The sequence below is a fragment of the Dermacentor albipictus genome, chromosome 4 (genome assembly GCF_038994185.2).
Source record: "Dermacentor albipictus isolate Rhodes 1998 colony chromosome 4, USDA_Dalb.pri_finalv2, whole genome shotgun sequence".
In the NCBI taxonomy this organism is placed as follows: domain Eukaryota; kingdom Metazoa; phylum Arthropoda; class Arachnida; order Ixodida; family Ixodidae; genus Dermacentor; species Dermacentor albipictus.
Window position 1 is genome coordinate 76,930,721 of NC_091824.1, and position 12,530 is coordinate 76,943,250.

Consider the following 12,530-nt stretch of genomic DNA (forward strand, 5'->3'; position numbering starts at 1 on the left):
CGAGTGTGCGAAGGTACGTTAAGAGGAAGCTTTAGCTCGGGCCCAACTCCGACGCGGCCTATTCAAATACATGTAAAACGCAAAAACGTTTTTATGAGATAACCCCTGGACCGATTTTAATGAAATTTGTTGCATTTGAAAGATAAAGTTGAATTCTAGTGACTGTTGGAAGCGGAATTTCTATTTAGGGCTTGAATGTTCTTAAAACGATTTTCAAATATTTGACCGTTTGAAAAAAATAGAAGCACAATTTTTAAAAATTGATAGCTCTGTATCAAAAACATATATCGCGGTTCTGTGAACGGCATCCATTAGATCATTGAAAGCGGACAAATTCGATATGTCATTTTACATCTTACGTGAATTTGTTACGTTGTTTACGAGGGTTCTGCAAAAGCTGTATTTCCATCTTACATAATTTTTTGAGATTCATGTGTAATATATCAATTTTGTCCGCTTTGGATGTACTATTAGGTGCATTTCACAGAATTGTATTATCGTTTTTCCTTTAGGAGTTACGGAGTTGTAAACTTGACAGCTTTGTTTTTTGAAAATTTCGCCAGTTTTTAATAAAACATTGGCGCCCTAACTCAAAAATTCGAAACCAACAGTCACTAGACTAAGTTTTTCTTTTAAATGCAACAAACCTCGTCAAAATTGGTGCAGTGGTTGCCGAGAAAAACGAATTCTCTTTTTACATGTATTTAGATAGGAGCACCCAAGCTAAAGCTTCCTCTTAAGCAATACGTTTTGCTGCGAGGCGACTTTTTTTTTTTGTATCAAACTTGTATTGCACGTTTCTAATGAACTCTTACGTGTTGAAGAGCACGTTTAAAACGGAAACCACGAAATGCACAGGATCCGCCAAGGTTGCTTACGCTAGTTTTACACCACACGCCTAGCCAGCGTACCGCTTAATAATTGAAGGTCAGCTACAACAAAATTTTGGACAGCATAAAAAGCGTAGTTCCAATAGTGCGTATATATATCGTGATTGTGTTAGTGCAATTGCCGACTCCGTCCGTGCTCTTGCTCTATAAGAATCAAGTACGCAGTCGATGTGAGGGAGATGTTTTCTTTTTCTAAGTTGAATTTTTATTAGACAAAGTGAGCTCATACAAGAAACATGTTGAGAAGCATCTGGATCCGTAGCACCATGCTAGTATGCATCCACGCTTAACAATACATGCATAAACATGCAGGCGGGAGACACATTTGTACATCGAATTAGCAGCATATTAGATTAGCATACAGAAGATTTTGAAGAACTAGTACAGTTCTTTGTAGTAACGTTTAAGCATCACAAAAAAAAAAGATGGTTTAGCTGAATAGCAAGTTGGTTCCATAAGAAGCACTAGAAAGCCGTGTTCTTCCGTACTCATCTTTTACTAGTGGCTTCAAGAAGTTACTACATTCGTAGCCTCTACTACATTGATAGCAAAGAAAATTCTTATTTGAAAATTAGAAACGCAATGTAAAAGAAAAAGAAAGCCAAATATTTTGGAATGACTAGACTAGCATGCCAACGAGCAGTTAGACTAACTGAAGGGTGAATTTTAAGATGTTACAATCAAGCGGAGAATAAATGCAACGTTAATAAAGAATTTGGAGAAACTAATTTCAGTGAAATGAATGCTGATCTGATAGGTAGAATAAAGCTAGAATAATTAGCAGGGTAATCGTTTTGTTTCAGTCGAACGAACGTCTCTGTGGCGGTAGCTTAGGTCGAGGCCCCAAATGAGATTACCGGTATACTCAATCGTAATCCAATTTTGCAGAGTGGAGCTTCGAGTAATATCTTTCTCTGGTTTGAATATGGTCGGCACGATAAAATGTAGCGTTCTATTGATTTAATTTCTTTACAATATATATATATATATATATATATATATATATATATATATATATATATATATATATATATATATATATATATATATATATATATATATATATTCAATTCCGGGCATTATTTCTCATCTCACCTCGCAGGCGCTCTCATGTAGGGATGCTTGCTCAGCCGTGGAAGAATTTTAAGTTTTTTTCGGTCAGGGCGATTTCACAAGTTCTTCGTAGGCTATTTTTTCGTTCATTTCCGTAAAAAAAGAAAAAAAATTCCTGCTGATTTTTAGTGAATACCGTAACTTCTTTTTTCAAATGCCGTTCGCATCTCGGCCGCTCACGCGCAGTGAGCGTACGCTCGAGCCACCGGTGAAGGAAAACGAAGCGACACGTTCGCTCCGCGCGCACTGGCCCCGTGTTGTGCAGAGCAGCTGCTGGCACCATGTCGCTGGAGGAGGACGCCAAGGAACAGCGCTCCTCGCCGAACGGTGCGTATATATATATACACACACACGCTCCGTGGGGGTCTTCCACGTGTTTTGCGCCCGCGGAGTTGGTTTCCTTCGCACGCGCTCGCTTATCAATATAGTAGTGACGTCGGTGGTTCCGCGACGTTGTCCGAACCGCGCACCTACCTACTCGCTTCCACTTGTACACGCTATAGCTTCCACGGCAGAGCATCAGGTCCTGCGCCTTTAAAAAGCACGTGGAGCTCCCTTGCGACAGCTTCTTGACGGCGTCGTGTGTACCTTTTTTTTTTTTCTGTCGGCAGTATTGTCAACGTCGCCATCTTGTGAGCTCTGATTGGTCCAGAGGGCGGCTACGCGGCTTCTGATTGGCGCAAAACAAGCAACGTGGCACAACGGTGTCCACCACCGCGGGTTGCCTGCTGCTCCCTAGTAACGTTGGCTCCCTGGTTGTAACTACTGCTCCTAGTAGGACCGTCGAATTCCGGTTGCGACGGCGGCGTTTTGAAGGAAGCGAAATGCAAGAGCGCGCGCTCGTTCAAGTAGATTTATGTGCGCGTTAAAGAACCCCGGGTCGTTAAAACTATTCCGTAGCGCTCTACTAGAGTCCCTTCTACGGAGTCTCTCGTAGCCTAGCAAGTGTTGCTACTGGTGGCAACGTGTCAAAGCAAAACTCGAGCCTAGTGTTGCTCTGACACGTTAAACCCCATGAATAAACCATCAGCGGGAGCTATATTTAACCCCTCACCGCATGGTGTATCATATTTGGTACGCACAGAGCTTCTAGTAGCGTAAGGTGTGTGTAGTTTCTCGTAGTCCTGTCTTCTGCGCTGTACGTCGTTTTTTATCATGAATTACCGACTAGCCCAAGCAGCCACCCTAGCATAACAAAATTTAAAAGGAATACTTCATGTTCACCCGAAATGTATGCCTACCCTAGTAATGAAATACGTAGCGACTTTCGCACTGGTAATAATGTTTTCGTTATTTTTATGCGAAGCATATTACGAGAGCTCAACCCAGCTCCTCAGGCGCGGCGGTGTCGCCTTGAAACCACGTGACACCGTGACGTCACGACAGAGAAGTGGCTTTGGCTCAACTCTTGCAAGACGGGCTGGGTGGGAATCGAACCAGGGTGTCCGGAGTGTGGGACGGAGACGCTACCACTGAGCCACGAGTACGATGCTTCAAAGCGGTACAAAAGCGCCTCTAGTGAATGCGATGTTGCCTTAGAAACGAGCTGTTTCTAAGGCGTGCGTCTCTTGCTCAGGCGCACATTTCGTTGCCGCGCCGAACGCTGCTTTGCTCGACGCTCACCGCGTCCAATGCGGGGCGCGTAGTCGCTGCCCTGTAGCCCATTGTCTTACACCACTTGGCGGGTCGACGGGAACGCTGTCGCGTTCCACTCTTGAAGGCGAAGCAGTAATGCATAAGTTTTCTTCGTCTAGCCGAACCAAATATAGCCAAGCAACAGCAGTTCACCAGACTAAACAGTGGTTCAACAACTAAAATAAAGGCTAGTATGCTTCGCATCCTGGGCTTAACCTTACCTAAGCCAAGCCATTTTTTTTTCTTCTGAAGAATGTATGGGCGACAGCTTGTCTCACAACGTGCTATAAGTTCGTAAATAAACAGGTTATTTCCACAGTTCATACAGTTGAAATCAGCGCACCAAAATATCAGGGTGTTTGTTTACTCTTTATGAACCCACGGTGTCGTTTCGATCAATAATTACATTCGGGTGGCTCTCTGAGACAAGCATTACTTGCTGTATTATATATAGTATAGCAAAGTAGATAAACCAAGCAGTTATGAGTTTGGTGGAGGATCATAGAGATATGTTTCCACCCGGAATAATAAATTTGGCGACAAAAATTATTGTTTTGCACGAGCTACACTGTTTCTTAGAAATATTTGTGGTGCATAATAAGCAAGGAAATTAAATGCCAGCAGAGTTTACGATGAAGATAGCCTTGGGTCTGCGATGTTCCAGAAGCTAATAACAATAGAAGCGACAAATGATTATCGGAAGAACAGGAAGTAGGTTTTCTTTTGACTTGCGCCAAACTCATAAAGACTATGCAAAGCAATAATTATGTCTATAAATTATCCGACCTAGAAATGGAAGGTGTGAATCAAGGATGACGTCATCAAGTTTCAATGAAACCTGTACTAGCTGGAGCTGTGAGAAATACGCTCCATCTCTTAAAGCAGTGCCATGTTTTTTCAATGGTTCTGATTTTATTTTGCAAGATTTCTGCAGTTCACTTTTTTTTTTTGAACGGGCAAAAAATGTACCAGTGACTGCATGGTGCATCATATATGATACACGACAATTCTTGCCCGTAAATTTGCAACCAGACGTTTCGCGAGAAACGTGAGGTTGGTTTAGGCATATCTGTTCTAAACAAAGGCTTGTCAAATTTTTTTTTCGCAACACGATAAAAATTCATGTACCCGCCGAGGTTGCTTGGTGGCTATGGTGTTGGGCTGCTAAGCAACGACGTCGCGCGATCGAATGCCGACAACGGCGGCCGCATTTCTATGGGGGGCGAAGTGCGGAAACATCCGTGTACTTACATTTAGGTTCACGTTAAAGAACACCAGGTGCTCCAAATTTTTCCGGGGCCCCCCACTACGGTGTGCCTCATAATAAAATCGGGCTTTTGGCTCTTTAAACCCCATAATCTTCTTTTTTTCTTTTTCAGTTTAAGTGGCTAGCACGCACTTCGCGCTTAAACGTTCCTCGCAAAAAAAAGAAAAAAAAAAACTCTTTAAGCTTCGCATGGTGCCGTCGTTCCCGCATGTGAAGGCCTTGCGTTATCGAGGTGTTGACCATGGCGTGATTTATGTACACCCTTTGAGGCTTGTCTTGTTCCTCAACGATAATCGTCATCAATCTTGCGCAAACACTACTTTAATACTCAGAAACGCTGTCACGCTGATACGCGCGCGGCGTTCGTGACCTGGAAAAGTACTGGGTGCACTGCGTTATAAGAAAGAAAATAAACGCAAGATAGAAAACGGCTATTTATTGTCCGGGGAATATAGATAAGCTCCAAAGGGTGAAAAATTATCTTTTTGTACACTCTTAAGAAAAGTTTGCAACCCTTTGGAGCCCATATCTTGTCCCACAACGATAATCGTCATCAATCTTCGTAGGTCACGAACGGCATGCTCCTTAGCGGCGTGACGTGCATTCTCGACAGGAAAGTATCGAGAGCAGAGTTTTCCAAGAAAGGAAACGCAAGCAAGGCTTGACGACGATGATTGGTGTGAAACACAATAAGCCCCAGAGAATGCAAACTTTAAGAGTGTACTTTTGCTCACGTGTTTACTTATTATATCTTTTATCTTTCTATTTTTTACTTTTATCTTTTTATGTTTTACTTACCATATTTTTAGGAGATAACCCACTTGTAGGAACTTCATCTGTTTATAGTTCTTTGAAAGATGCAGCGATCCTAAACGAAATATATCATAGAACTACTAATTCTAAAAATTCTTGCCCAGTTTTTTCACGCATGTTATGATGCACCTCACCCATTTTCTCAGTCCTGAGAAGACGGCTGAGGTCTCCATTTGATTTGTTGGGCTCCTCAGAGTCCTTGTCCAGACAAGGACTTTAGCTGAGGATACCCAATTTTTGAAATAAATTATACCATGTGCTTCGCGCATGATAGCCTGAGTTGCTTATGCGCCATAAAACCCAATAGAATACAATACTTACCATATCGGCATGAATTAAAGCGCAAACAAGAAATCACTGAACAGTACGCTTGTTACGTGTAATTACGTGTAGCTGCGGCATGTCATCGCGCCGCAGCTGGTTTCTAAACGTGGAGTACTCGCCAGTGCATACGTTTGGGAGCCTTAATTGAGAACTCTTTGGAATTGGGCCTCTGTCGCTAATGCAGGTGAACCCGAAAACGGGGCAACGCATCGGAGTATACTTTCGGAATTGTTCGCGCTTGAATTCTTCTCGTCTGGTGTACGCTGTGCAGTGCAGGCACAATCCTGCGCGATCTACTGCACCTCGATCGGTGCACCGCATGTTCTTCTAGCGTGGTGCGGTTAATGGGACGTCCCGATTTTGTCGCGCGCGTTCCCCGCCGTCATGAAAACGAGCCGCGGGCGGCGCGGGGGGTCTTCCTCCGCGCTCCCCAGCCGTGCTCGCTTTTTCTTCTTTCTTTTTTTTTCCCGGCGTAATTCACCGGGCCGTGCTCGCACGGCGGGGCAAGTTTATTATTATTTTTTTTTCTCCCCACCTGTGGCGCGCTATGGCGAGCGTGCAGTTAAAATGCGCGAGTTCTTTTGAAACATTTTACACCCCTTTTTAGGCGAGCTGCGTTCGCGCTGCCATAATGACCCGTTTTTTGTATGCTTGGTGGTTCAGCGTGGTATATAGCGTCCTGCGGCCAAGCGTGATGTCGGGGCTTGCGAAAATGACCGTGTACCGAGATTTCGTTTGCACGTCAAGTTGCCCTAGGTGGTCGCAATAAATCCAGAGCCCTCCAATGACCCCAGGCTTTACTGTCGGATGTTAACCCTGTCCATAAAGAAAATAAGGAACGTGAAGTACTCGCCGCGCTGATTTCGCCGCAAGTAGTCCGTTAAAGTCGGCAGTGGGGGCGATATGTTGAAACACTTGTGTACTTGATTTAGGCGCACTTGAACACAGCTGCTCAAACAAAATTAATGCGTGGTCGTGTATCTACAGTGTGATGTGCAGGCCTCAGTCTAGCAACTGCTTGCTGGGGATTTGCGATAATGGAGCAGACAGCCGAGCCACCGCATGCCTCAAGTGGTGGTTCACGACCTACTGATTGCCAATTTATTGCCTGAACGTAGGGTGGTACCAGAGTTATCTGGTGCAGTACTAAGTTCTTCAGGTGGCAGCATGCGCCAGTTTTGGACAGTTTTGATGAACCAGGAACATGCGTTCAATGCAACAGCTTATAAGTTGCCTATTGTCATCCAAAAAATATACACTTATTGTCTCGTACGATGCTTAGGTGGACACCAATCTAAAGAACTGTCAATGCGTGTTTTGTATTCCGAAACTTCTGACAGCACAGGTGGTACTAGTGCTGTTTCTGTTGTGCAGTAATTTCATGCTAAATAAACGCCCTAAATATGGAGTTTGAATTGCAAGGGGAAGGCCTCGTATGTTTGCACATGGCTACGCTTTAGTCTTCCTATTTTTTCCAGCATTAACTGAAGAGCCATTTATGTTCAGAGATTTGGCTGTGACCCTAAACATATAAACATAAATGAAATTAAGCAGCAGTGTGCTTTACAATATTGCAGTGGCAGCAGCAGTGGAGCCAGCAGTGGAGCTGGCAGTGGAGTCGACAGAGGCAGCGCCGCAGCGCAGAAGAAGTGGCAGCAAACGTGGGGCCTGCGAGCAGCTGCCCTTCAACAGAATGGGAGACATCTGGGTCCAGTGCTTCGCATGCTGCGTGACTGAGCAGCCTGCTCCGGTGAGATTGGCCCGTGAAATCTGTACTGCTGGTGTCTCTCTGTGATGTTCCAGCTACTGTAGTTTGACAAACTGTATGCACATTGTTGTTTTAAAGGTGTGCTGACATGGAATTTTTGACTTACTTTAATTTTTCCATTAAAAATGAAGCTCCGAACCCTCTAAATAGTAGAAAAGATACTTGCAGGCATTAGAAAGCCTTGTATAATTTACTATACTTTTTTGTACGAACCAGTTTTGGTTTTAGTAACAAAAAATTTGACACTTGGTGATAGCTTAGTTCACTCTGTTTCTGCATTCAGTAGGATACCACATGCTAGCACAGCCAGAAGAAACCATGTCACTCGCAAGGAGGGCAAGTGCTAACATCATACCTGGCGTTAATGCTACACATGTCAAGGAGTTTTGCTCTACGTCACATCATAATGTTGATAATGCCAGGTATAGATTTTCGAGAGCAACTTTAGCATCAAGATAATGTCTGCTATGTTTCCCAAACTTCATACTAGCTAAGTGCAACGCTTCTACATTCAAGAAGCATGTGACAGTTTCTACAGCTTAAAAAATTTGTCACTACTGCTTTAAATGTTTATAGAAGAATCATGTATAATAACCATCAGTGCACGACATAAGTGGTTAGCTTTAGTTTTCTTGCACATTACCGTTCCCTGAACCTTCTCTATCAATCCTCTCGGCCATCTATAAAGCTTTACGATTGTCACATTGGGTGCATTAAAGGTTGTCCTGTTCTACCTACAAGGATAGTTTTGAACATTGAGACAAGAAATCTGTGTGCACACAAAATGTTCCTCAGAATGAATTGGGAGAACTGTTGCTGGTGCGCTGCCGGAGTAATGGCTGTTGTTGCATTGTCTTTCGGTGCCCTTGCAGAAGCGGCGGCGACGAATCGACCGCTCAATGATCGGCAACCCGACAAACTTCCAGCACACAGCTCATGTTGGCTCTGGGGACATGAATGTTCATGTAAGTTGGTGCTGAAGCTGCCGCTAAGAAAAACTGCGTACAGATCATTCTGTCCGCAGAGTAGGCAGCTTAAGGGAGGAGGCTACCTTCGAACACCAACTTTTTTGTTTCTTGAGATAACTGAATGAAATTTTCAGGGTACACTCATGGCATAGACATATGAATAACTACAAAGTTTCATGGAGCTACGTACACTGGTACTCAAGTTACAGGAGTATATCAGAATGGTTCACATAGGTTCCTTATGACATGCCTGGAGAACTTGCAAAATGTGTTAGCACTGTCAAATTCAATATGAAGATTCCTGAATAGGTACCACAGGGCAAGACAGAGCCTTTTTTTAAAATTTCCTTGCTGAAAAGTTTTAGCACAACATTGAATTTAGTGTTACTAATTAGACTTGCATTAGCCTAATTTTGATTGCTTATAATAAATTCCAGACTCAATAACTTGAAAAAGTGGGCCTGTCTTGCCCTCATAAATTTATTCAGGCATACAATAAAAAAAAACCTGGTGGGAATCTGATTAGCGGTTCCAGAGATACTGCTTGCATAAGCAGCCACACCAGGAAAAAAATTCATTTCGAGAAAACGGCCCTTGAAGTTTTGACACAACATTTCTGGGTCTAAAATGACCCCGCAGAATAGTTTGCGGTGTCTTTGCAGGCTTTCTTTCTCTGCCGCCTCTCAGTCTTCGCTTGACCTCGCTTGCAGGCCACTGCAGGCCATGTGGACTCGGCATCCTTAACATTGCACTTGTGCTCAACTACGACGGCAGCTCCTGCGTTTTTGTGTGTTGTGTCTGTGTAATCATCAGCCTGAGACAGCACATTACACATTATATGAAACCATAGTCTGAATATAATGTTGTTCAGCTCGAGTTGCATGCTTAAATCCTGGTAATTAGCATTAGTGGGAAAGCCAGCGGCTTGATGTGTGGATAAAGGCAAATATGTAAAAGTGAGAATGCATGAAGGGGAAAATGGCAACAGCACAGTATTGTACAATGACCCATTGAGGCTGATGTGCTTGCATAAATAAAGCTAACATCTGGGTAGAATGAATGGAAGCTGAGTTACTGCTGCACCGCACCAAGGTATTTTAAAGCAAGGGTTGCACTACGTGCCGCTAGGGTACTGATGCGTGTTCACGCTATATCAGTGAAACTGCAGTGTGTGGTCAAGAATGAAGCGTGCATGTGCAGCATTTAGAAGTAAAAATGGCAACTTGTGTATAACTACCACATTGCAACAAAACTGCTGTGAAAACAGCAAGCCGGCCATGTCTAATGAAGCTATCTGGCAAGCTCACCAAGAGCCAAGGAGTTTCTTACAAGGTTGGGATATGAAAAAAAAAAAAAGTGGGGCGGGTGCAGGAAGTTAATGTTGCATGCAATATGTGCTCGACAGTGCTTCAGCTTGCTTTCATGAAGTCCTATGCATGCATAAAACAAAAGTAGACGGCTAAGAGTTGTAATCTTAAATGGTGCAGGTGTAACCTCTGTAGCATTTAGTGCAGTTGCATTGACAATAAACGAATTTGGGAATAATCTGGCTGGTGCACTAGCATGGTAGTGCTAACAGCTATGCAGCTTTTTCCTCTTGCAGCTAGTAATCCCTACTGGGGTCAGGGGTTGAGGGTTGGACTTGTCAAAGGATTCCCGGAAATTTTTTTTTTAAAGGCGCGGGACATATTTGGTAGAGGCAATGGTGATCGAACTCTAAAGTATGAAGTGTGTTCAAAAAGAAACCAAACTTTGGGAATAGCGTGCCAACCAGCAGAAGGAGCGCACGTAGCAACAGGTTTAGACAACAAACTGCGTTTCGGTCTGGCTGTTAGTTGGCGAGCTACAGCCACCGAAGTGAGCTCGTGCACAAGCTGTTCATTGGATTTGAGCCAGAGTGACAATGAAAAAGCTTGAACATGTGTGTCTGTGTGTGAAATTTTGCTACAAACTTTGAAAAGCTTTCACAGAGACATTTGAATTGCTTAGCCAAGCATACGGAGAGCACTGTATGAGTTGCACGCAGTGCTATAGTGTTTGACATAATAAATCTGCGGAAACCCGCAAGGTGGAGAGAAGTAATGAACCCGCCTTCCCGGGAGCACCGGAAAGGCGATCGCTTGGGTTTGAGTCCCGGACCAGGAGGAATTTTTCTTCAACTCTGAGGCTTTTCTTTCGAGGAACCCGTATGGGTTTCCTTTGTAGCAATTGCTACGATCGGGTGGATGTCCGATTTTCCCTTTATTCAGTGCTATAGTGGTTTAAGCATTTTGAACACGGCAGTATGTCGGTTAGTGACGATCTCAAGCCTGGACGACTTTCCACATCAACAGGTGATGATCGTGTAGAGAGAGTTGGTGCTGTGATTTCTGGTAATAAGTCGTTTAACTGTTCCAAAATTTGTTGATGATGTGGCCACAAGCGTAGGATTATGCCATCAAATTTTGAAAGACAAACTTGAGCTGCGTCGTGTCAGTGCAAAACTCGTGCTGTGTTTATTGACCGACAATCAGAAACAGACCCATTTTAAAACCAACCAGTAACTGCTTGCCACTGCCAATAACAATTAAAACTTCTTTAAGAACACCATAACAGGGCAATGAGATGCGAGTTTATGACTATGATATTGAGACGAAAGTGCAATCATCGCAGTGGGTGGGCAACCGGTCTCCTCATCCGAAAAAAAAAAAAAACGTGTGCATGAGAGGGGAAAGCGATACGCAAATGAACACGCACACACAAACAACGCCGTCAGTATTGTTAGCGTAATCAACTGCCGTTAAAAAAATTCCAGCAGCACTCCAAGCCAGCGATATCAAAAACCTCTCGCAACACGAATGTTCGGTCTTCCAGGGATCTTACGCTGAAGTGGAGTGAATCTCTTTTTGTCGGCTTCAAAAAGAAATGAACTCTGGAGAAAGTTGATTGTGTTTTTTTACTGCAAAGGCATTGTCCATCAGGAATTTGTAGTATGTGGTCAGATGGTAAACAAGGAAGTCTATCATAGAACTCTAGCGCAGTTGAGGGATGCTGCGAGCAGCAAGAGGCCTGCATTGTGGGAAAACCAGACTTGGATGTTGCATCATGGCGATGCGCCAGCTTAGGCGTCGCTCCTTGTCCACAGCTATCTAGCAAAGCATCGCGCTCTATTGTGCCTTATCCACCCTATTTTACGGACTTAGCCCTCGCAGAATTTTTCTTGTTTCTCAAACTTAAAAACTATGTTGAAAGGATGCTGTTTCCAAACCACAGAGGAGATTCAGGACAATGCGGTATGAGACCTGCGTGCCGTCCCAGAAAGCACATTCCAGGAGGCTTTCAAAATATGGAAGAAATGATGGGAACATGTATTGCCAGTAGAGGGGACTATTTTGATGGGGCTAGCGTTTAAAATGTTGGTTCAATATACAATATAGATGTTATAGCAAAAGTTCAGCTTCTTTTTGAATTTACCTTGTATTTTGTGGCCTGCTGCCCCTTTTCATCGTTGCAATTGCATTACTGTAAACGTGACTGCCAAACTGCCACGTCGCCGAGGTTTAGTGGCGTGACAGCGTAACATGCTTATCAAACTGTATAGTTGTGCTGTTTCGCAGTTGTAACTGAAAGTGTTGCAGGGCCCCTGTAACTACATTTGACGAAGCTTAGTGCGAGTTGTGTGCTAATGCAAGTAAGCACGTTTCTGTTGAATAAATGCCACGATCACTTTCGCGAAATGTGCAGATATAAAGTTCACGCACTTGTGCTTGCAG

The 12,530-nt window shown here is 43.6% G+C and overlaps 1 protein-coding gene across 1 annotated transcript in view; it reads left to right on the plus strand.

Moving 5' to 3' along the window:
• Spec2 (CDC42 small effector protein Spec2) overlaps positions 1 to 12,530 on the plus strand; it is a 64,238-nt gene that overhangs the window by 50,809 nt on the left and 899 nt on the right. Inside the window, exons 2-4 of the mRNA XM_070537164.1 lie at positions 2,190 to 2,330; positions 7,620 to 7,792; positions 8,683 to 8,775. Coding sequence (XP_070393265.1) covers positions 2,285 to 2,330; positions 7,620 to 7,792; positions 8,683 to 8,775 — 312 coding nt within the window. The 5' untranslated portion in view covers positions 2,190 to 2,284. The remainder of the gene's footprint in view (positions 1 to 2,189; positions 2,331 to 7,619; positions 7,793 to 8,682; positions 8,776 to 12,530) is intronic.